Genomic DNA, 25,158 nt, shown 5'->3' with positions numbered 1-25,158 from the left:
CTCTCACTGCTTACTGACTGCACAAAATGTTACTCACCTTTTATGCCCCCCAACCCAGGGAAAGGGCCTGATATATGGAATACCTTCTAACACCTGCTGGATAAATGAGATGGCATTGGCAGAGCTTAGCTTCAGTACCAAAAATAAGTGGAAAAAAAATTATTTTAAAGGAATAGTGGAAAAACGCAAGGGTTGGAAGACAGGAGACCCAGGTTCTAGTCCTGGATCTGACTTACAAAGTGGCTTTCAACCACCCACTTCACCTCTGTCAAAGAAGGGTGATAAAATAAGCCAGTTAGGGGCAGGGAGAAATGTCAACTAAAACTGTATTACATGGAGTTTGAAGAGACGGCTGGAAAAGCCTTTTCCCCAGAGGCTCCTCCATCTAGATGCCTTCCCTCCTCTCCAAATCCCCCACTCAGGCAGTCCTCCTCACACACGATCAGAGAGGAGACGCGTGGGCCGCGGGCCAATCCTTGATGGCTCCCAACACTCACAACCTCATCCTGCCTTTGATTTGGTATCGACGGTAAAACTGCAAGCCAGGCACAACTGCAGGAGAGGACAGTGCCTCTTATCAGGCCTCTTATCACCTACTCTGGCTCTGTGCCGGCACCGACAGTCCTTGGAGCCCAGAACCATCATTTCATTAGCTACCCCTGGCTCCATGGGCATGGCTTGCTCAGCTCAACCTCAGAGCCCAGCCAGGACCAGCCTCCCTCCCTCCTGGGCACAAACATCTCAGCCAGTCCTCATCCCTCCTGCTGCTGTAGGCTCCAAAGGTTTATCTCTTTGTCAGCTTGCCTCGGACAGAGGCCAGGGACCCACGCCTGCTTGGAGCCAAGTCTAACCACACAGCAATAGAAGTATGTATAGTTGAAAGCATGATGTAGGGAAAAAGCACTGGGCTCAGGAGGTTAGAAATCTGGCTGCCACTAATGAATCATGTGACCTTGGATCAGTCATTCCACTCCTGAGACCCCAGTCTTGACCTCAGTAAAAATGGGGGTCACCCTCCCTGCCCTCAGGGAAGAAGGAAGTGAGGTGCTGGGAAAGCACTCTGAAAAGTAGGCCAACCCACACGTAAAGATTTGGGTTTATTGTCTGTCAGGGCCTTTTATAGGCTGTCATCAGCCCCTTGGGAGCGAGGTGGCCCAGGACCAAAGAGTGATGACCCCGCCCAAGAGAAAGGAGAAAATCAGCAGGATGACCTCTCCCAGGGGAGACAAGGGAATAAGGAAGAAATTCTACTTAACCAAACTCCCCTCCCCAGTTTGCTCCTAACCCCATATTCACCCCAAACAGGGTCTTGAGTCACGGAGGACAAAACTAAGTAGTGGCTGTCTTCCTGCCAGGGTCTCAGTTCAGACTTGAAACAGGTGGAGACAAGCAATAATACCCCTGTGTGGGGAAGCCAGACTTATCATAGGTACAGACCTGTGTGTGTGAAGAAGGCTGCACTTGTGCAAACACAATGGGAGAGGGAGAAGAAATCTATAACGCATTGGCTTTTAAAAGCATATAAGAACTGGTAATGTTGACTGCTTCTGAAGAGAGGAGCTGGGTGACTCAAGGTCGGGACAAGGGAGATTTTTCACTGTGAACCCTATGTATCTTTAGAATTTTGAACCAGGTAAACTACTCAAAAAGAAATAAGAAGTAAAGAAAGCCAGGTTGTTTTGCTGAGAGAGGCACATAGGAAACTAAGCTTGGCTCCCCTCCACTCCCTCTCTTGGCTCAGCCCCACCACACCCACCTTCCCTTCCTTCCCTCCCTTCTGGGTCTCCCTCCCAGAAACTCACCCAGCCACCACCACGCCCCACCTGTCATTCAAGGTCCAGCCTCCTATAGGCAGCCCACCCTGATCACTCCAACCCTGGTGAGTTGGTCCTTCTTCTGACCCTTTCCTTCTCTCATATTTTGTATATGCTGCTTTGTTGGTTAATTATCCTTCCTGTGTTAAGTCTTGTCTCAAACATATTTTTGCCCTTCTAGGGAAAGGGCTTTATATTTTCTTTCTCATGTTTCCTCCAAAGCCCTGACCTAGGCACAGTCGTTGCCCAGTAATTGCTTCCTAGATGTTGAACAAAAGAAAGGGGGAAAAAAAAAAGCAAACGACTACATGACTGTAGGAGGAGGAATGGATGGCTCAGAGCGTTCTGTCACAGTAAAACAAGCATGTGATTTCTTGGGAAAGGTCAGGAAGTCTTATATCTGTTGATGATCCCAAGCCCAGCTCTACTGCACAAGCCAATGGGAGCAAACCTCCCGGGGGGTGGGGGGGGGCGGTGCCCGGGGCCAAGGCAGAGCTTTCCAGGCCTCCCCCGGCTCCTGTGAGACAGTCTAGTGGCAGTGATACCCTCTTTCCCAATGCACCAGGCAACACCCCCATCCCCTGAGAAAGATATAACCAGACACGGAGCTGCAGACTAAATGCACTTACCCCTACCAGCCAAGGCCTCACACAGGAGAAGCAGGTCATGCTTCCAGAGCCCCCAAGCCTAACCAAAGAGATGGGCTTTGGGGAGGAGAGAGGAACCCTAAGGAGGGCAGCTGCTGAGCACCAACTTCCATGCAAAGCTGAACCCTGGGAGACATGGGAGAGGACCAAGATGGGTGTTACAGCATGGTGGCGAAGAGCACAGAATCAGGAGCCCGGCTGTCTCAGTACAAATCCTGACTGCCATGTACTGTGTGCCTTTAGAAAAGCCACTTTAGGGCTTCCCTGGTGGTCCAGTGGATAAGACTCTGCCTTCCAACGAAGGGGGTGCGGGTTCCATCCCTGGTCGAGGAGCTAAGATCCCACATGCCCTGCGGCCAAGAAACCAAAACATAACACAGAAGCAATATTGTAACAAATTCAATAAAGACTTTAAAAATGGTCCACATCAAAAGAAAACAATCTTTAAAACAAAAAGTCACTTCACCTCTATGTGCCTCAGTTTCTTCACTCGTTAAACACAGTAACAGTACCTACACCTCAAGGGGTTGCTATAAGCTGATGTAAGTCAAATCCTTAGGACAGTGCCAGCACCTAAAAACGGCTTAATAAATGATATGCTAGACAAAGAAGGCTATGACAATCCTCCAAAATGGAGTGCTACATGCCGTCCATATGGGAACTCAGAGAAGGTGGGGTGGCAGACCAGGATCTCTGATGGCCAGCCTGACAGGCCCGGTGTACATCTCCTCCTCAGGGAGGCCTTCCCTGACCAGAGCTGAGCGCAGGGCTTCCGTCTGCTCTGAACATCTCCAGTGCTCCCTGGCTAGGCCCCAAAATACGGCAGCTGGCTATGGCCCTTCCTCCAAATGTGGGGGTCTGTCCTCCTAATAAGACTGCACCCTCTGGGCATGCGGGCTGCTGTGTCCATGTCCTCCCCTCCTTTGAACTTCCCACCCAACCAGTGGCCTCCCTCGTCCTCTGCCCAGGCAGAAAGGCCTGTGGATTAGACGTCCTTCCGGGTCTCAAGGAAGCCCCAAGGCTCCCTCCCCCTCCCAGCTGAAATGTCCCTCTCTCCCTAAAACCTCTCAGGCACTTCCACAGAAACCTTGGGATGCACTCAGCTTCCCAAATGCCGTCTCTTCCTTATCCCAAATCTGACAGCTCTTCAGGCTGTCAGGGCCTAAGAGAAACCACACAGAGCCCCACCCTCCCTAACTGCAGAGTAGCTGAGAGCCTGTCACTCTCCCTCCCCAGCCTCAATTTCCACTCTTCTAAGCACTCTTCCAGTTCTGACATCAGAATTCCATGATTAAGGGCTGTGCTTCTCCTCGCCACCCCCAGGGTCAGCTGAAGGTCAAGGTGGCCCGTGACAAAGCCCCTCCCGGCAACTCTGTAGCGCTGCTTCCTGGGAGCTGAACTTGCTTATTCTGCTCACTGCGGAGAGACCTGGGCCCAGGACCACCCCCACAGGACAACTCAGTAAGGGCAAAGCCATCAGAATCTTCCTTAACAGGACTGCCAGGTGCATAAAGGACCCACATCGCAGACTTATTTTTATTACTTGGCTGTGGGGAAGGGCAAAGCTTCTTCATGACCACACTATTTTGCAGAGGTCGGCCCTGCACAGGAAAAAATAGGGTACTGATTCCCGGAGAGCATACAGAGCTCCTGTCATTGTGTTAATTATCTGTCCCAGCACAGGGTGGGAAAGGCAGGGGAAACATCTGGACGAGGCCAGACCAGCTGTTTAGCATCGCTGGAGAGCGCGTCACAGCACCAGGTTGGCAGCAATAAAAAGAGTTTAGACAGCCCCCATCAGAAGAAAGGGACAGCCCTCAAGGTCGCTAGGATGGAGCTCTGCTGAGTTGCGCCTGTCCCTGGCTGCCTGCAGGGAGGGGAGAATGGGGCCAGATGCAGAGGGAAGGGGAAGCCGCTCAGTCTGACGGCAGAGTCACTCCCCACTCCCCAGACACTGCTGCTCAAGCAACCCCAGATAAAAACTGCCCCATAACTCAGGGAGATGCAGCCTCTGCCCTAACTGCTGCTTTTAAGTACAGCCACACCCTTCCCGCGGCCAAAGCAGACTTGCCCAGCAGCCAGGTCGGGGGTTGGAACAGGAGCCAAAGCCAAGGACCCTCGCGGCCTCAGCTGCTTCCTGGGGAGCAGTCACAGCTGCAAACATGATAAGGCTGTGGGTCACGCACCATCTACCTACAACAGCAATACACAGGCCATCTGGAGGCTAAGGGACAGATGGAGGCCCTCAAAGACCATGCCCACCTTAGGTGTACCTTAGGCCAGCAGGCTGCATTTGCCTCAGCTGCCTCTCCTATTGCCCCCAAGCCCGCCCTCCTCGAGGAGGTCTCAGGCCACCACCATCAGCCAGGCAGAAAGCTCTGGTCTCCAACCTAAGTCATCCTCAGCCACAGGCCTCCCATAGGCCCTTATAAAATCAATGAGACAGGTCTGACCAGGGCTGACAGAGCCTCTTAGGGGGCCACATTTGCAGCCTGCCCATGGTCACGTTTTAACCCAAACCGAGCCCACAGACTTGGCCTTCCCAAGGGGCCAGACTCTAGCCATCCATCCAACAGGCCCAGGAAGGGGGCTACTTACAGAAGGGACCACTTCACTCCACACGAGCACGCACTGGGGAGTACTATGGATGGTGGTGAAGTAAAAATCAGAAAGGACGCATCTAAAGAAGCTAAAGAGGGAATTCCCAGGTGGTCCAGTGGTTAGGACTCGGCGCTTTCACTGCAGGGGCCCGGGTTTGATCCCTGGTTGGCGAACTAAGATCCTGCAAGCAGCACAGCATGGCCAAATCAATAAAGAAGCAGCTCTTGGGATTCTGAGACCCATGATGATCCACTAGGGCTTTACTGAGGGAGACGGTTATAACTAGTTTCCTTGTGTATTACATTACATGTTGTTTTGACAATTTTCTCTTCAATCAGTTGGAAGCCTCCAGTGAAATCCCTCACCTCAAAGAGCACCCCACTAACAAAGGAGCTTTGGGGGCTGTTGAGGCACCTAGAACCCCAGCCCCCATCATCACCACCCTCACATAATGAGGGCCCTGAGAGTAACCCAACACTAATATCTTGAAAACCTGCTATGTGTCTAAAATGATACTAAAGTTTTTTAGAGATCCTGTCTTATTTAATTTGTACAACTCTATGATTGTTATCATGGGTTACCTTTTCAGAAACGAGGAAACGGGTTAAGTAATTTGCCTGCTAGTAAGTGATAGAACTGGGAGTGAAACCTCAGTCTCCACGTTCTTAAACACTATGCTGCCCTGCCATGGAGGACAGCTGCGGAGCTGGCAAGCTGATCTGAGTGTGGCTTCAGAACTGCAGAGGCCTCACAAGACTAGCCCCAGTTCTCAAGACTCTGGCAGCAAAGAGAGTAGTGGAGGGCTGTGAAGGGCCAGCTCATTTCATGAGGAGCTCTCATACTTCTGTGAGTACCCTGCCACCACAGTCCTGGGGCTTTCCAGGACTACGCTAAGTTCTGTATTACCTCCTCCTATCACATGAAAGGCTCCTCTGAGACAGGGGACATCTCCCAGATCACAGCTACCAGGCTACTAAAACCTCACTCCACCATCACTGCTGTTCACTGACCACCAGGCATATCCAGGAACTGCACTAGATGCTCTAATTACATACGCATTTCATCCATTACATCAATCCTGTCAAGGTATAAATTAGCCCCATTTTACAGATGAGAAAACTGAGGCACCAAGAGTTTACTTGACTGGCCACAAGGTGGCAGGTTTGGAAGGGAATCTGCAACTCCACAGGCCCCTCCTCTTAACCGTGAGACTGCCTTTCCCCAATGGAGTTCTGTTTGGGCAACACACGGCTATGATGTGCTCTTCTGGAGTTCTCTGCCACCATTATCCAAAGCTGAGGAGGGCACACCCCAGTCCTCTCCCCAATGGAAAATGTGCAGACTCACTATCTTAGCAGCTCACGCCAAGATGCTCCAGGAAAGGCCACCAAGGGTGGCCATGAGAGCCAGAGGTGGAAGGTGCAAACCGGAGTGGCGTCAGCAGCCCTCACCCTCTGTCAGTGGGCACGCTGTTTGGTCCAGTAAACTAAAAGATCAGGCTGATTTCACAGACTTTCCTGCTGCCCACTACAAGTCCCCCTCCTCCTGCCCCCTCCAGGTTCTATAAATAACCCAGGTCAATGCATCAGAGGAAAGGCAGCCAGGTGGGTGTGGAAAGATCCTGGTGGAAAAGATGACTTCTATAAAGTAAATAAGGCTCCCATTCAGATCAAGGGGACTGTCCTTGGCTGCTAACAGGCGCACATGGGCCGACAGACATAGACAGCTCAGTTAAGGAAGAGCCAGAGGCCAAGAAGAAAGCAAGAGCAGGAACTGAAGAAAAAATCAAAGCCCCTCCCCCACCCCGTGCAAGTCACTGACCTCACAGAAGCCACTCCCCACAAGCTGAGACTTTTTCTGTCTGCCCCTTAGTCTCCCCTCTAGTGCCCCCCACCCCCAGCCCGAGATGTGTTATCTACCAGTCGGGTCAGATTAGCTGAGAGGTGGAGACTGAAGGACTGGGAAAGAAAGGGGTGGAATGAATTTGGGGACAGGAGCCTCTTCAGAAGAAGAAAGGGCTACGAGAGCCAGAGGAGAGCTTTCTGCCTCACCCCCACCCCCTTGGGCTCCCTGAGCCAGGCAAGAGGGAAAGGACAGAAAAGGGGAGGAAAAAAACAAAACAAGGGCCAAACTATACCACATGATCCACACCCAGCAACCAAACAGCAAGTCATGAGGGAAGGAGAGAAGGCCAGGGGAGGGGGAGATGGAGCTAAGTCACAGCCCTGCCCAAACCTGCCCTATGCTAACCCCTTTCCCACCCCAGGCTGCAAAGAGCCATGAAGGCCTTCTCTACCCACATTTTTGAAATGTTCAAGGTCAGATCCTTTTCTATCCAAATCCTGCTTTCATTTGGGTTTGTACCAGGCTCATCCTTCTCCAGCAAGCCTTCCTAGATTTACTCAGTTGGATGCCATTCCACTTGGGTAAACCTTTCCAGCAACTGTCACCAACCCCTTACCCTCCCCATCCAGGGCCCATGGGCCTAGGGGTGGCGTCACCCCAGTTAAACACTTGAGTGACCCAGGGCAGGTTGTCAGCCCTGCGGACAGGCTTCCGGATCCTGCCCAAGCCCAAAACAGGAAATGAGGCTCCAAGCCTGAAGCCTTGATCTTAACACAGGGAAAGTTAAACGCTGCCAAAATAAATGATTTTTTAAAACCCACTGGTAAACCCTCTGGCCCTTCTAGGTTTAACTGACTGGGAGATTGTCTCCTGCTGTCCATTAAGCACGTGCTGCCTCCACCTCAGTCAAGATGCTTGAAGCCTGATTAAAGCGTTTCCTTCCTTTACTGAAAGGGTCTCCTGTTCTCAGACCAGAGACACAGAAGGGAAGAATCGGGGGCGTCTCTAAGCAACAGAGGGCATCCCAGTACCAGGCAAGAAGCAGATGCCCTCTGCAGCCTCTAGATTTGGTGGGGCGTCTCCGTTCATCCTCTGCCCTCCTCGAGGACAACACTGCACCTTCTTTCCCCCACAGGGCGAGGCAGGGCCTTCCCATTCCCCTGCGGGCCTGGTGTGGAACAGGCGCCCGAAGGCAGTTCCCTCCCCTTCGAGGAAAGTGAAACACGCCCGGAGGCCCTGGGAATGGCCACAAGATTTTCCTTCTTGAGTTTCCCACAGTCCAAGAGCCTCTGGATCCCACTCCTAACTTTACTTGACAATCTACTCCTAACAATAGGCCACCATTCTCACCTCCCCCCGGCCTTCCAAGGACACACCAGCGGCCAAGCACAGCCCAGCGCACATCTGGGGATCGGAAGGAGATTCCGTTATGCGAAGAACCAACTTGTCGGTTTATGCCCTTGAGCGCTAGGCAAAAGGTCGCACCGCCCAGGCCGAGGTTCGGGGTCCTGCGTCTCCCCAGCCACGCCCCAAGAGGCCCTTAACCGTTTCCGCTCCCGCGCGCCCCTCACTCACTGTGTGTGCTGGGCGCGGCCTGCGCCGAAGACCTCGTCCAGCGCCACCACGGCCTGGCCCAGGAACTTGTCGACGCCGATGAGCGAGCGGTGCATGGTGGTAAGCACTAGCTGGCAGGCGGCGGCGGAGCCCGCGGCCCAGGGCGCCGGGCCCGCGTCGGTCTCCTGCGCCCGTAGCAGGCCGTCCAGGGCGCCGGGCGGCAGCTCGAAGGAGCACTCTTCGCGCCACTCGGGGCATCCCAGCGTCTTCTCTACCACCGACGTGCTGTACTTCTCACGGCCCACCTGGATCACCGTATACGCGTCGCTGGTGCTGCCCGCGCCCGAGCTCTTGCCCCGCAGCCCGCGGGCCCGCAGCACAGTCACCTGGACGTGCGTGGGTAGCCAGCGGGAGGGCCCAGCCGCCGTCTCGGCGCCCCGTACCAGGGCCATGGCGGGGGAAGCGGCGACGGGTGAGGGCTGGCCGAACCAGGCGTGGACACCCGGACCAAGTGAGAAACTGGGCAGCGGCGGAGGGCGGTCAGGATCCGGCTCGGAGCGCCGCCGCCGCCCACAGGCTCGGCCGCCGCAGCTGCGGGCTGGGCTGGGCCGAGCCGGCCGCTGCCTCCCCGCCTCCCGGCTGCCGGCCGCGCCGCGACGTCAGCGCCCCGCCTCCCGCCCCGCCTAGCGGCCGGCGTCCCGCGACTCGCGACCTAACCCGTACCCGCGCCGAGGTGCGGCAGAGCTTGGGGATGGTGGCCCGCACGCCCTCGCCCCGTCTGCTGCAGACCAGCCTGGAGCTGGAGGGTCGCTGAGCGCCGCGAGGACCGTGGGCGGGGCGCAAGGCCTCCGCGGGGGTAGGGGGGGGCTCCCGCGTTGGTCCCCAGGAAACCCCGCCTCGCCTGCAGGCAGCGCGGCACCCTCGGCCGGGTATGAAATGCCCGCTCCGCGTCTCCCGGCCAATCCCAAGTCGTCCTTCAAGACGTCCCTGCTCCGGAAAGCTGTCGCCGTAAAACTGCCCCGCCCCGTCCCTCCCGGCATGGCCATCCCCTTGGCGCTGGCCAGTGGGAGCGATGCGGACCAGGGCCGCTCCCCAGTCTCGAGCGGCACTCCCCCTCCTCCAGCCCGCCCCTGCCCGGGAAGATGCCTGCGTGAAACCAGAAGTGATTCACGCTGCGCCACGTGATGGCCCCGCATCAGCGACCTGAAAGCGGGTGAGCTGCCGCTGTCTCCCTCCTCCGCGCGCGGGAGGAATCACGTGTGCAGCCAGAACCTGGCGCGGGAGTCCAGGGAGCAGGGCTCGCCCTCTGCGGACACTGCGGCGGAGAACAGAGTGATGAACAAATGAGTAACCACATCAGTATTTAAGTGTTCCCTTGGGCCGCTGGGGCTTATGCGTCACGAGTTGGGGGAAATTATAGGCTCTGGTGGAGGTTTTAAACAATTACTTACACCCATTAAGTGCCTACTATGTGCAAAGCCCTGGGTATTACTTGCACGCTTGGTTTATTATTAATAATGATAACAATGGTTAATAATTACAGATGCTGAATTTCGGTCAATGCTGGTCCGTGTGCTTTACATGCGTTACCTCATTTTATCCCCAAAACAACCCTGTGGGGTAAGTATGGTTTTTATCCTTATTTTCAGGAAGGTAAAGTTGCAGCTTAGGGAGGTTAACCTGCCCAAGATCCGTAACTGGCAGAGGTGGGATGTGAATCCACACAGATGACCCCAAAGTCTGTACTTTTCTTTTTAACTTTCAGAGCCTGTATTAAAAATAGTATTTTTAAAAAGACATGTAACACACAGCTAAAAACAAAATAAAGTAAAAAAATCAAATGGGACAGAAACGCTTATGATGAAAAGCAAAAAATTCCCTTTCCACCCCTCATTCCAGGGATAACCACTTAAAGCCATTTGTGTTTTCAGGCCTGGTAGTTACCTCCATATTTCTACATAAAATGCTTACATAACTATATCTAGAGTTTTCAGGACTGGCCATTATCTATTGTCTTCCTCCTATGATAGATAATGATGTAGCTCACACCCACTTCCCTCCCTCAATCCTATGTAGTTATGCTTTTTTTTTTTTTTAGTTCCTCTATTGGATACCTTGACAGTGGAAACCTTTATTTCTTCTTGGGGAGACTCTCCACAGTACCTCTTGACTTTTTTATGCTGTGAAAGGAGGATACCAAAATCCCACTTTCCGGGCCATGTCCCCTACCAGGAATATGGTTGTACACCGGGCACCCGAGACTCATGGGAGCATATGCACCAAGGCTCAATCCTAACAACCTTCCACCTTAACTGTGATCAAAATGGGGTGGAGGATTTCTCCACACTGAGCCCCATAGCCCAGCATCCCTGTGGACAGCACCTAGCTTTGGAGACAGCCAGATCTGCCTAAGGATCTTGGCTCTCTGCCACTTAGCAGCAATAAGACCTGAAGATTAAGTCAGCTCTCTAACCTCTCAGCCTTCTTTCCTGATCTAGAAAATGGGAATGATGATTCCTACTTGAAACAGTTGCTGAGAAGATGACATGAGAAAATATTGTCAAAGATTTTAACACAGTGGAAACCATCACAAATGATCTCAAAGCATCTGAAATTCATATATAGTTTTTTTTCTGATTATAAGTTATTTGGAAAATATAGAAAAATATAAAGAAGGAAATGAAAATAGATTAGAATATCACTGTTCAGAAATAAACACTGTTAACAATTTGTTGTATTGCTTTCCAGTCTTTACACTATATGTTGTTGTTTTATATGCATTATGGTTGTGAGGCAACTGTACTGTAATGGTTAAACCTGTGGGCTGTGGAATCCTGGTCCTGGCATCTACTTTATGTGTACTATCTCATTTACCCCTGAAGACAACCATTTAAGGCAGGTGCTGTTGCTACTCTCAGCTTCACGGATGAGGAAGCTAAAGCAGCTAAAGTTTGGGTGATTTTCCCCAAGTTTCTAACTGGAAAATTGCAGATAGTGGACTTGAACTCAGGTCTGAGTGACTCTACTGCCTCTGGTACTCTGCCCTCACACTAGCTTGTTGGTCACCTAAGCACTACATCGTCTGAAGTCAATAAAGCGGGAAATGTTGTCATACCCATTTTACAGATGAAGAAATTGAGGTACAAAAAAGGTTAACAGACTTACCCAAGATTATAGAGTCAGGATGAAGCCCCTGAGAATGGATTCCCCAGGGGCTTTGCAAATGAAGATATCTTTACCAAACCACAGCTAACATATTTGTCACTGTCCTTTAATGGTTCTGTTTCATCTGTTTCTTAGCTCTTCAACATGACCAGACTGCCTCTTCCCTCCCGCCTCCCTCTGCCTCCCCCATGGAGTAGCAAGGCTCCAGGAACGGGCAAAAGAGAACTCAGATGGGCTACTCCCGCTCTCCTTCCTCCTGCCCTGGCCCTCATAGTTTGGCAAGGTCAGGCTTCCTGCTGACCTGAGATTGCAGTTGCAAGAGGGCAGTGAGGCCAGGAAGGGCTCCCCTGCAGGTCACTTGGCCCTAGGAGAAAGGGCGGGCTCTGCTAGCTGTCTGCAGTTGAGAAAAGAGCAGAAACTCTGAAGACACTGAGGTCTTGGTTACCTAGAGGTGTTTTCTCCTCTGGAAGATGAGACCTCCCATCCCCACCCACTGCAGTTTGATGTGAGGGTTACAGAGAGGACCCTCCTACTTCCTCTTCCTCCCCAGGGCTGGATGTGTTCACCGCCTCCCTGGGCCTCTCTAGTCCGTTAGGGACAGTTCTTGCTTTGAAAGAGTGGTCCTTTGTGTAATTTCCACTCATTGCTTCCCTCTGCAATATCATAACCCTTCCAGACAGGCACTTCAAATATATTTGCCTGACTCTTCAAGCTACGTTTCCTCCTGTCCTTCGCCCTCCCTCCCACATCTGTTTTCTAGGCCCTTCACTGTAATAGAGTCACACAGCCCGGGTTCAAATCCTCGTGCCACGACTTACTAGCAGTATGAGATTGGGCAAATTACTGAACCCCAGAGTCTCAGTTTCCACGTTATAAAATGGGCCTAATAATGGGAAATCACTTCATAATGTTAGCATGAGAGAGCTATCTCAACATTCTGTAAGCAGTGATGAGTAATATCATCTTAGAAATCTTTGCTCAAAGCAAAAGGTTGTACCTCCTTATTGTTTGATTTGCATTTCTTCGATTGCTAATGAGATTGAACATTTTTTCAGTTATTAGTCATTTATATTTCCTCTTTTAGTGAGTTGTCTATTTTCTGAATTGTCTATTTTCAATGCCCATTTTCTTTGAAACCTTAACTTATTCACTTATATTAACCCTTTCTATGTTAATAATAACACTTTGTCTTTTATATTTATTGCAAATATGTTTTGACATAAGTTAAGTAGTCAAGTCGTTGAATTTCTTCCATTGTTTCAAGCTTAGGTTCTTCCACACTCACAGGTCCAATAAATATCCATTCATAGTTTTTCTAGTTTTTAAATTGTTTGGCTTTTTCTTTGTTCTTTCATTCTCTTTAAATTCTTCTAGAAACTATTTTGGTGAATGATTTGAGGTGAAAATCTAACCTTCTCTCCCCAGCAGCTATCCAAGTTTCCCAATACTTATTGAAAAACCCTATCCCTTTGCCACTGATTTTCTCATGTAAGTTTTTATATACATACTATAGAGAGAGTCTGAACTTTGTACTCTAGTCCACTGAGATTTATATCTTTTTGTCAGTGCTATTCTGTTTTAATTATTGTTGCCTTTTAAATGCTTTATACAGCAGAAGAGAAAATCTTTACTTATTTCTTTTTCTTCAGAGATTTTTATAGCTACTCTCACCTGTGTATTCATCCACATGAGCTCTAATGCTTTTTGGAATTGTGAGAGAAATTGTTTTGAGAAAAATTGACATCTTTACAAACAACAGCCATACTCTCGACTTCTATTTAACATTGTGCTGGAGGTTCTAGCTAGTGCACTTAGGCAAGAAAACAAAATAAAACTATCCAGATTGGAAAGGAAGAGTAAAACTATCTCTTTGCAGATTACATGACCTTGTAAATAGAAAATCCTAAGGAATCCACTAAGAAATTATTAGAACTAATAAATGGGTACAGGAAGGTTACAGGATACAAGATCAATGTATTAAAATCAATTGTATTTCTAAACACTAGCAATGAAAAATTAAAACAATTCCATTTATAAAAGTATAAAAAAGAATAAAGTACTTAGAAATAAATAGAATATAACAAAAGAAGTATAACAAAAGAAAACTACAAAACATCATTGAAAGAAATTAACAAAGACTTAATTAAATGGAAAGATATCTCACTTTCATGAATTGGAAGACTTAATACTGTTACCATGCGAATACACCCCAAATTGGCCTGCATATTCAACACATTCCCCATCAATATCCCAGCTGCTGTTTTTGCAGAAATTGACAAGCTGATCCAGGAAATCATATGGAAATGCAAGGGACCCAGAATAGCCAAACAAGTCTTGGAAACGAAAAGCAAAGTTGGAGGATTCACACTTCCCGATTTCAAAACTTACTACAAATCAAGACAATGAGGTACTGGCATAAGGATAGACATAGATCAGTGGAATAGAATTGAGATTCCAGAAATAAACCCTTGTATTTACGGCTGACTGATTTTTCAATAAAGGTGCCAAGACCATTCCATAGGGAAAGAATGGTCTTTTCAACAAATGGTGTTAGGACAGCTGGATATTTGCATGCAAAAGAATTAAGTTGAACCCCTTTGCTACACCATACACAAAAGTTAACTCAAAATAGATCATAGGCCTAAATATAAACACTAAAACTATAAAGCTTTTTGAAGAAAATGCAGAAGTAAATATTCATGACCTTGGGTTAGGCAAAGACTTCTTAGATACAACACCAGAAGCACAAACAACCAAAGAAAAAATAGATAAACTAGACTTCATGAAAATTAAAAACTCCTGTCCTTCAAAAGACACCATCAAGAAAGTAAAAAGACAACCTATGGGATGAGAGAAAAGATTTTTAAATCATATATGTGATAAGAGGCTAGTATCCAGAATATTTAAAGAACTCATAATTCAACAATAAAGACAACCCAATTAAAAAATGGGCAAATGATTTGAATAGATACTTCCCTAAAGAAGATATACAAATAGCCAATACATACATGAAAAGGTATCAAAAACATTATTCATTAAGGAGATACAAATCAAAACCACAATGAAGTACCACTTCACTCCCTCTAGACAGATAATAACAAGTGTCGTCAGGATGTGGAGACCCTGGAACCCTCATACATTGCTGGTGGGAATATAAAATGGTACAGCTGCTTTGGAAAACATTTAGGCAGTTACTCAAATCGTTAAACATAGGAGCTACCATATGACCCAGCAATTTCACTCCTAGAAATATGCCCAGGAGAAATGAAAAATGCGTCTTACATAAAAAGTGTGCAAAGGGCTTCCCTGGTGGCACAGTGGTTGAGAGTCCGCCTGCCGATGCAGGGGACACGGGTTCGTGCCCCGGTCCGGGAAGATCCCACACGCCGCGGGGCGGCTGGGCCCGTGAGCCATGGACGCTGAGCCTGCGCGTCCGGAGCCTGTGCTCCGCAACGGGAGAGGCCACAACAGTGAGAGGCCCGCGTACGGAAAAAAAAAAAAAAAGTGTGCATGAATATTCATTCCCAGATTCCTACCTCAAACCTACAAACCTATGACCACCTGCATTTTTCCTATCTCAGAGAAAGAGGTTTTCCTGTGTGCTCCATTTTCCTCTCTGTGCCTTGGGGCAGCCTAAGCTTTCATCTCCTCCTTCATTTCTATGTTTCTTCTCCACTGGTTCCTTCATCTCATCATATAAATATGTTCGTCTCTCCCAATAAAAACAGAGAAAACAACAACTCCCCCTCTCTATCAGTCTGTACGATGTCCTTCTTTCCTTCAGGTTTCCTGAAGATGATTTACCCTCCTCGTCTTTATCCCCTTCTTCCTCATTCACACCCCAAACCACAGCAGCCAGGCTCTCCAAGCTCCTACCCCATCTGTGATTGCAAAATTCCAGGCCCCTCCTTCAGGCTTTATCTTACTTGACCTCTCTTTGGCATTAATCACTCCCTTCTCCAAACTCCCTCAACCCCACTCTCTGCCTCTGGGCCTGCTCTTTTTTTTTTTTTTTTTTTTTTAATTTATTTTTATTTATTTGGCTGTGCCGGGTCTTAGTTGCAGCATGCGGGATCTTTAGTTGCAGCATGCGGGATCTTTAGTTGCAGCATGCGGGATCTTTTAGTTGTGGCATGCGGGCTCTTAGTTGCAGCATGTGGGATCTAGTTCCCTGACCAGGGATCGAACCCAGGCCCCCTGCATTGGGAGCACGGAGGGAGTCTTAACCGCTGGACCACCAGGGAAGTCCCTGGGCTCTTCTACGCGTTTACTCCTGCCTCTTCCTCCACTCACTACTTCTAGGTCTCCTTCAGGGGCTTCTCTTCCTCCCCCATTTCTTAACATTGGTTTATTTCTCAGCCCTCTTCTCTTTTCAATCCTCAGACTTTCCCTGGAGATTTCTTTGGAGAAATGGCTGATTCTAGGACTAGGGCAGGGAAAATACAAGATGAGCTTGTATGATTTTGTAAAGCCAGAAAACAAGGAAATCCTCAGGAAGAAAAGCAGGGGAAGTAGAAGGGTAGTGTCAAAAGAGCACAGACGCCAACATGAAAGAACTCCCAGTGGCCAGAGCTGGAACAATTTGAGTAATACAATATATCACAATAGTATTGGATTATAACCCATAAAATAAAATAAATATCCATGAGTCTAAAGTTATATCAATAAATGATTGAATGAATAAATAAGTAAATGAGGAGAAGAGAAAATTCTTCCTTACAGAAGAATTCTAATAAATACTGCCCCCTCCAAGAAGTGGAACTTAATTCCCCTCTCCTTGTGTGTGACTGGACTCAGAGACTCACCTTCAAAGAACAGAGTATGAAAAATGGAAATTTTACAGTGACAAAACCTGGCAAACACCACCTTAATCAAGTGATCTAGATCAACATCCCTGGTGATAAATCATATTGATTAGCATGTTCCCAACGCTATAAGGGCATTTCACCCTGTGCCTTTCTAAAAACTCATAGCTGCTTTCTAAACAAGAGAAAGACAACAGACAAATCCAAGTTGAGGGGCATCCTTCAGAATACCTGAGTAGGACACTTCAAAAGTGTCGAGGTCATGATAACCATCAGAGGTGGGAGGAAATTTATGAGACATGTCCTTCCTTGAGGGGACCTGAGCCGTGTACATCCCTAACACATCCCCCAAGTGCGATCCTTAAACACTAGGTTTTAGTTTTACCTGTTATTTTGAAGAAAAGACCTTTTAAAAATTAATTCGTTTATTTATTTTTATTGAGATATAGTTGATTAATAAGATTATATAAGTTTCAGGTGTACAACATAGTGATTCACAATTTTTAAAGTTTATACTCCTTTTATAGATATTATAAAATATTGGCTATATTCCTTATGCTGTACAATCTATCCTCTTAGCTTATTTATTTTATACATAGTAGTTTGTACCTCTTAATCCCCTACTCCTATCTTGCACCTACCCCTTCCCTCTCCTCTTATAACCACTAGTTTGATCTCTATATCTGTGAGTCTGTTTCTTTTTTGTTATATTCACTCGTTTGCTCTATGTTTTAGATTCCACATATAAGTGATAACATACAGTATTTGTCTCTCTCTGTCTGACTTATTTCACTAAGCATAAGATCCTCCAAGTCTATCCATGTTGTTGCAAATGGCAAAATTTCATTCTTTTTTAGAACTGAGTAGTATTCCATTGTGTATATATATATATTTAACATCTTTATTAGAGTATAATTGCTTTACAATGGTGTGTCAGTTTCTGCTTTATAACAAAGTGAATCAGTTATACATATACATATGTCCCCATATCTCTTCCCTTTTGCATCTCCCTCCCTCCCACCCTCCCTATCCCACCTCTCTAGGTGGTCACAAAGCACCGAGCTGATCTCCCCGTGCTATGCGGCTGCTTCCCACTAGCTATCTATTTTACGTTTGGTAGTGTATATATGTCCATGTCACTCTCTCACTTTGTCCCAGCTTACCCTTTCCCTTCCCCGTATCCTCAAGTCCATTCTCTAGTAGGTCTGCATCATTATTCCCGTCTTGCTCCTATGTTCTTCTGACCATTTTTTTTTTTTAGATTCCATATATATGTATTAGCATACGGTATTTGTTTTTCTCTTTCTGACTTACTTCACTCTGTATGACGGTCTCTAGGTCCATCCACCTCACTACAAATAACTCAGTTTCGTTCCTTTTTATGGCTGAGTAATATTCCATTGTATATATGTGCCACATCTTCTTTATCCATTCATCTGTCGATGGACACTTAGGTTGCTTCCATGTCCTGGCTATTGTAAGTAGAGCTACAATGAGCATTGTGGTACATGACTCTTTTTTAATTATGGTTTTCTCAGGGCATATGCCCAGTAGTGGGATTGCTGGGTCGTATGGTAGTTCTATTTTTAGTTTTTTAAGGAACCTCCATACTGTTCTCCATAGTGGCTGTATCAATTTACATTCCCACCAACAGTGCAAGAGGGTTCCCTTTTCTCCACACCCTCTCCAGCATTTATTGTTTGCAGATTTTTTGATGATGGCCATTCTGACTGGTGTGAGATGATATCTCGTTGTAGTTTTGATTTGCATTTCTCTAATGATTAATGATGTTGAGCATTCTTTCATGTGTTTGTTGGCAATCTGTATATCTTCTCTGGAGAAATGTCTAAAAAATATGAAACGCTTCACGAATTTGCGTGTCATCCTTGTGCAGGGGCCATGCTAATCTCTGTATCGTTCCAATTTTAGTGTATGTGCTGCCGAAGCAAGCACCCACTGTATGTATATTGTTGGACACTTAGGTTGCTTCCATATCTTGGCCATTGTAAACATGCTGTATGAACACTGGGAGTTCATATGTCTTTTCAAATTAATGTTTTCATTTTCTTCACATATATACCAAAGAGTGGAATTGCTGAATCATATGGTAGTTCTGTTTTTAGTTTTTTGAGGAACTTCCGTACCATTTTCCACAGTGGCTGCACCAACTTACCTTTTCACTTGTACATTTAGTGCACGAGGGTTCTCTTTGCTCCACATCCTTACCAACATTTGTTACTTGTGGTCTTTTTGATGATAGCCGTTCTGAGAGGTGTGAGGTGATATCTCATTGTGGTTTTGATTTGCAGTTCCCTGATGATTAACAATGTTGTGCATTTTTTCATGTGGCTGTTGGCCATCTGTATTTCTTCGCTGGAAAATGTCTGTTCAGGTCTTCTGCTTATTTTTTAATTGGGTTGTTTGTTTGTTTGTTTTTGATGTTGAGTTGTATGATCTGCCTATGTATTTTGGATATTAACCCCTTATCAGTCATATCATTTGTAAATATTTTCTCCCATTCAGTAAGTTGTCTTTTTGTTTTGTGGATGGTTTCCTTTGCTGTGCAAAAGATTTTAAGCTTAATTAAGTCCCATTTATTTTTTGCTTTTATTTCTTTTATCCTAGGAGACAGAGCCAAAAAGAAAATATTGCTACAATTTATGTCAAATAGTGTTCTGTCCATGTTTTCTTCTAGGAGTTTTATGGTTTCTGACCTTACATTTAGATCTTCAATCCCTTTTGAGTTTATTTTTATATGTGGTGTGAGAAAATGTTCTAATTTCATTCTTTTACATGTAGCTGTCCCGTTTTCCCAGCACAATTTATTGAAGAGACTCTCTTTTCTCCATTGTATATTCTTGCCTCCTTTGTTGTAGATTAACTGACCGTAAGTGCATGAATTTATTTCTGGGCTCTCTATTTTGTTCCATTGATCTACATCTCTGCTTTCGTGCCAGTACCATACTCTTTTGATTACTGTAGCTTTGTAGCACAGTCTGAAGGAGAAAAGACTTTTATTCTATCTTTAGAAAATATTACAAAATCATTGTTATGTGAAGACATGGTCAAATGAAACCAAAAAACAGCAGGAGAAAAGTATTACAGAAGTATGTGAGGTGGTTAGCTTTTTAAAATTACATTATTTTCTGGATTTGAGGATGTTTTTGGTATTTGTCAACTTAATTTTTTTTTTAACTTTGGGGATAATTTTAGGTTTACAGAAAAGCTCCAAAACTAGTACAGAGAGTTCCCATTTATCCTTAACCCAGCTTCCATTAATGTTAACATTTTACAGGTACATTCATCCAAACTAAGAAACCAACATTTGGTACAATATCATTAACTAGACTACAGACTTTATTCCGATTTCACCAGTTTTTCCATTAACATCATTTTTTCTTTTCCAAGATCCAATCCAGGATCCCACATTGCATTTGGTCATCATGTCGCCTTAGTTTCCTCCCACCTGTGATGTTTACTTGACAGTAATTCATTAAATGATACACTTGCTTTATATGATTTTCTGAATCTGTGTTATATTTAACAATAACAAATTAAAAACAAAAACAATCATAATGGTTTCTCATTGCTCTTAGAGTAAGGGCAGCCAGCCTCAGCCTGGCCAGTGAGGCCCAAATGACCTTGTGCCAACCTACCTGTACAGCCTCTCCCTGACTCATAGTAGCCTAGTCAAGCCGGCCTCCTTTCCATCTCTTGTATTTTACCTTGCTCCTTCCTGCGACAGGGGCTTTGCACCTGCTATTTCCTCTCCCTGGCACACTCTTTCCTCCTCTTTGCCAAGGTAACTCCTACTCCTCTGTTGATATCATTTCAGCATCTCTCATGCAGTCCAGCCTTGCCTGGCCTCCCTACCTGTGCAGAATCTCCTTACCACAGGCTCTCATTGCTGTCCACAGGGGCAATGCTACATTGGTTTGAGTTTTCAAGGAGAGGCTAGAGAACCTGAATCGCTGTGTAGAGTGAGAAGAATTTCAAGTTTCCCACAGCCACCTAGCAATCCATGAGGGAGGGGCAGGCAGAAGAGATCAGAGGGGACAGCAGAACCAGCAAAATGCAAGAGGCATATGTTTTTAAGCACGACTTTTGTTATTCTAATTTTAGTGCATTAGGGGCAGATGACATGGTCTGTATGATATTGATTCTATGAAATTTATTACAGCTTCTTTCACGGCCAGTTTAAATGTTCTTCTGGCGCTCAAAAAGAGTGTGAGTTCTCTGTTGGGTGTAGGGTTCTATTATACCTAATAGATCAAATTTATTAATTGTATTGTTTAGATCATCAGTATCTCTAATTTTTGTCTTGTTCTGTTGGTATCTAGGTTTCTAAGGGGAGTGACTTTGGAGTTACACAGGCTTAAGGATATTTATTTATAAGTAAAAAGATAAAGATTAATTTCTAAAAATTATACATTTTTCAAATTGTTGGGGTTGGGGAGAAACAACAAAGAAAACACAGACCAGAAAGCAAAATGAGGGAAAACGAAGGGGTATTAAAAAGCAATCTGAATCTATAAAAGATGACACAACTAAATCTATCTGCATAACAATAATTGAATGGGAGAGACTTGCCAGCTGAAAGAAAATACTTTCAGATACAGTTTTTAAAAACTTAATGAAAATATATGCTATCAATAAAAGATATGCCTAAAATAAAAATGCTCAAGGAGTTTGAAAGTAAAAGAATTGAAAGTCAGTGGGTTTTAAAATAACTTGACGGCTTTCTGCCCATGGATGCCGCCAAGTGAGCATCGTTGATGTCTCCCCCCTCCACTGCCGTCATGTCTAAGTCAGGGTCTCCCAAAGAGCCCGAACAGCTGCAGAAGCTCTTCATCGGAGGTTTGAGCTTTGAAACAACCGATGACATTCTGAGGAGCCATTCTGAGAGATGGGAAGCGCTCACAGTTTGTGTGGTAATGAGGGATCCAAGCACCAAGCGCTCCAGAGGCTTCGGGTTTGTCACATATGCCCTTGCAGAGGAGGTGGATATGGCCATGAATGCAAGGTCACACAAGGAACAGAATAGAAAGTCCGGAAATAGCCTTACATGTGCATAGCATTTAATCTATGATAAAGATGATATCTCAAATATGTAAGAAAAGGACAACTTTACTTCCCACTTGTAAAAAAAAGTCATAAATATTAAATACAAAGGTAGAATTCCAGCTCATAAAAAAATGTCAGATAAAGATCTACACATTAAAAACCCCACTCAAGTAATAGAATAAAATATAGGAGTTTACTTTTATATTTGGGGTTGCATCTCAACTGCTCAGAGAATTTGAATAAACAGTTCACAAGGGAAATACAAAGGGCAGTTTAACATATGCAAAAAAGTTTAACCTCACTGGTAGCTTAAAATTGTAAATGAATACAAAGTGATACCCAGTGTGGGGGGCAAAAGGATACACTTGGGGTGAGTATAAACTGGCAAAGCCTTTTTAGAGACCAATTCAGCAATATCTATCAATAATTTAAAACAAGTTATCCCTATAATCTGGCAAGTCTATTTCAAGGAATTTACACTGTGGAAATCCTCACATAAATGCACAAAGAACATTGTAAAAGGGTGTTCATTTCTGCTTTAAAACAGCAAACCACTTGGGATGGAGCCTAAATATCCATTAATAGAGATGAAGTCACAGCATGTCAGAGAAAAGGCCATGAGCGCTGCAGGCTGCTGAGGAAAGGGGAGCCGTAGTCTCACTGGCCCTGTGCTGAGAGTCTGAGGGTTACTCAGACCTTCAGTCCCATCCAGGATGAGCTGTGGTCTCCAAGTGCCAGAGTTTCTTTATACTGCTAGACTTCAGCTTTGGTGACTAACTTCTCATTTATTTTTAGAAAAACACTTAAGCCCTAGGCCTTTTAGTTAGGCAAATTATAAAGATATATCCAACATCCTATTTTAAAATAAAAAAGGTTTAAAACAGTAAGACTCTCTGCATATTTTATATTGCCGAGGATGGAGGGGAAAAGTGTCTTTGTAAATGGTTCCGTTTCATTCATGTATTGATTCAACAAATGAGGGTCAGACAGCCTCTCAAGAAGCTGTCTTCACGGAGGGAGGAACTCTCGCGAGGGAACAGTTATTAAATACTTAACCACAAAAATACAAAACTGAAAACTTCAGTAAGCACTGGGAAGGGATGGCATAGGATGTGGGAGGCTGTATTATGGGGGCTTATATGTAGGAGTCTATAGTATAGGGAATATAGCTAGACTTCATTTTGGTTGGTCAGGGAAGGTTTCCCTGAGGAAATTGCCTTAGGTGAGACCCAAGAAAAATGAGAGGCAGAAAGGAATCCCAGAACAGTTTGCATAAAAAGGAAAGGGCTTGTGCAAAGGCCCAAGGTAGGGAATTGCTGGGAACATTTACGACATTAAGAAAAGGCTGGTGTGGCCTGAGTATGGAGTGGGATGGCAGGAGGGAAAGGCAGGAGCCTGTGGGCCACTTTAAGGATTTGGGATTTTCTACTAAGGGCAATGCAAAACTATTTGTGGATTAGGAAAATGTTTATTTTCAACAAATATGATTCAGACCAGGCAGTCTCCAGAGTTTTGGGCAAGGGTGTGGGTATGTACTAGTCAAAACAGTTACCCACAGGAAATTGGGAGGAGAGCCAGGAAGGCAGCCAGAAGTACTCCAGGGCGAATCTCCTCTTCAATATGGAGACCCTGAGGGGCCCCCACTGGCAGTGCCAAAGCACATTTTTGAGGCTGTTTTGTGAGGCTGTGCACAAGCTATAATTCAGACAGATGAATCCAGACATTGGGAGGTACACTGATGGTGTTCTTGGGTGGGGATGGGATGCAGGAAACGGGTAAGTTTTGAGTAAGTTCTGCCATATTGATGGGGAATTGTGCTGCCTAATTTTCCAATTAAAAAAAAATTCAGATTATAATATGAAATTTTAAAGTTTTTAGTGTTTGCAGCAATTTCAAAATTTATAAAATATAAATCAAATACATTTGAGGTTGGATATTTTATTAGTTGCCTGTAGCCAGTACAATAAATTACCACAAACTTTGTGACTTAAAACAGCACAAATGTATTCCCTTGCTGTTCTAGGGTCCAGATATCTGCAATCAGTTTTACTGGTCTAAAATCAAGGCATCAGCAGGACTGTGTTCCTTCTGGAGGCTCTAGGGGAGAATCTACTTCCTTGCATTTCAGAGGTTTTGGCAATGCCTGCATTCCTTAGCTCCTGACCCCTTCCTCCAGCCTCTTGTTTCCATCTTCACATCTCTTACTTCTGTAGTCAAATCAACCCCTGCTTCCTTCTTATAAGGGTACTTGTGATTACATGTAGGGCCCACATACGTGGATAATCCAGAATAATCTTCCCACTTCAAGATCCTTAACTTAGTCACATCTTCAGAGTCCCTTTTGCTATATGTATAAAATTATATTCACAAGTATCAGGGATTAGTATCTGAATATCTTTGGGGCCATTATTCAGCTTATCACAGGTATATAGTTGAATATAGCCCTCAGATTTGAACCTATCTCAGATTTTCCCCCAGCTACAATAATAAAATGTCCCTAAATTATCCCAATACTCTGGGCCCTAAACCTATGATACTTTTTTTTAACAGCTTTACTGAGGTTCAATGTATAGGCTCTAAAATCCACCCATTGTAATTATATAAGTACATACATAATTCAATTATGTTTAGTAGATTTACAGAGTTATGCAACTATTACAACAATCCAGATTTTTTGCAGTCAATCCCCACCCCTAAATCCGGCCCAGGCATCCACTAATCTACTTCTATCTGTATAGATTTACCTTTTCTGTATACTTCGTGTTAATGGGATCATATCATATACAGTCATTTGTGTCTTGTGGCTTTCACTTAGTATAATGTTTTTGAGGTTCATCTCTGTCATAGTGTGTGTCAGTAATCAGTAGTTACTCCTTTTTATCACTGAGTAGTGTTCCATTGCGTGAATAAATCACATTATGTTTATCCATTGAGCTGTTAATGGACATTTGGATTATTTCCTAGTTTTGGCTATTGTGAGTATTGCTGCTACGAATATTCATGTACAATGCTTTGTGTGGACATATGTTTTCATTTGTAAGCTTATTTTTAATTTTTTAAGGAACTGCCAAATTGTTTTCCAAAGTGGCTGCACCACTTTACACTCCCATCACGAATGTATGTGGAATCCAGTTTCTCCACGTCCTTGCCAACACTTGTATAGAATATCTTTTTCCCATTGAATTGCCTTGGAAACTTTGCCAAAACTAAATTGACCTTATGTGTGAGGGCTAATTTCTGGACTCTCAATTCTATTTCATTGGTCTATATGTCCATCTTAATGCCAGTACGATGTTGTGTTGATTACTGTAATTCTGTAGTAAGTTTTGAAATCAGAAATTGTGAGTCCTCCAAACTTTTTCCTTTCAAGATTGTTTTGGCTATTCTAGATCTTTTGCATTTCCATATTAATTTTAGAATTAGCTTGTCAATTTCTGCAAAAAACACAGCTGGGATTTTGATAGGGATTGCCTTGAATCTGTAGATGAATTGGGGCAGTATAATCATCTTAACAATAGTAGTTTTTTTGTGAATTTCTTAGCATTTTCTATAAGCAGGATCATGTCATTTTTGAATAAAGACAGTTTTGCTTCTTTTCCAATGTGAATTGCTTCATTTTTATTTTTTACTTTTTGGCCTTATCACACTAACTAAAACCTCCAG

The 25,158-nt window shown here is 45.2% G+C and overlaps 1 protein-coding gene, 1 long non-coding RNA gene and 1 other non-coding gene across 4 annotated transcripts in view; 1 reads left to right on the top strand and 2 right to left on the bottom strand.

Moving 5' to 3' along the window:
- RAB11FIP5 (RAB11 family interacting protein 5) overlaps positions 1 to 8,922 on the bottom strand; it is a 35,781-nt gene extending 26,859 nt beyond the window's left edge. For both annotated transcript variants that reach the window (XM_060026379.1, XM_060026381.1), the window contains exon 1: positions 8,483 to 8,922. In XM_060026379.1, coding sequence (XP_059882362.1) covers positions 8,483 to 8,913 — 431 coding nt within the window. In that variant the 5' untranslated portion in view covers positions 8,914 to 8,922. The remainder of the gene's footprint in view (positions 1 to 8,482) is intronic.
- Positions 8,923 to 9,567: 645 nt separating this feature from the next.
- Positions 9,568 to 11,168, top strand: LOC132434805 (uncharacterized). Its single transcript, XR_009521420.1, has 3 exons — positions 9,568 to 9,674; positions 10,005 to 10,081; positions 10,960 to 11,168. It is a non-coding gene; the product is annotated as an uncharacterized lncRNA (long non-coding RNA).
- A 7,112-nt stretch (positions 11,169 to 18,280) lies between these two features.
- On the bottom strand, positions 18,281 to 18,384 carry LOC132435672 (U6 spliceosomal RNA). The gene has a single exon (XR_009521615.1). It is a non-coding gene; the product is annotated as a U6 spliceosomal RNA (small nuclear RNA).
- Between the last annotated feature and the right edge of the window lie 6,774 nt (positions 18,385 to 25,158).

Source organism: Delphinus delphis, chromosome 12, assembly GCF_949987515.2.
Source record: "Delphinus delphis chromosome 12, mDelDel1.2, whole genome shotgun sequence".
Lineage (NCBI taxonomy): Eukaryota > Metazoa > Chordata > Mammalia > Artiodactyla > Delphinidae > Delphinus > Delphinus delphis.
The sequence above is the reverse complement of the archived record's forward strand: the minus strand, read 5'-3'. Positions and strand labels throughout refer to the sequence as shown.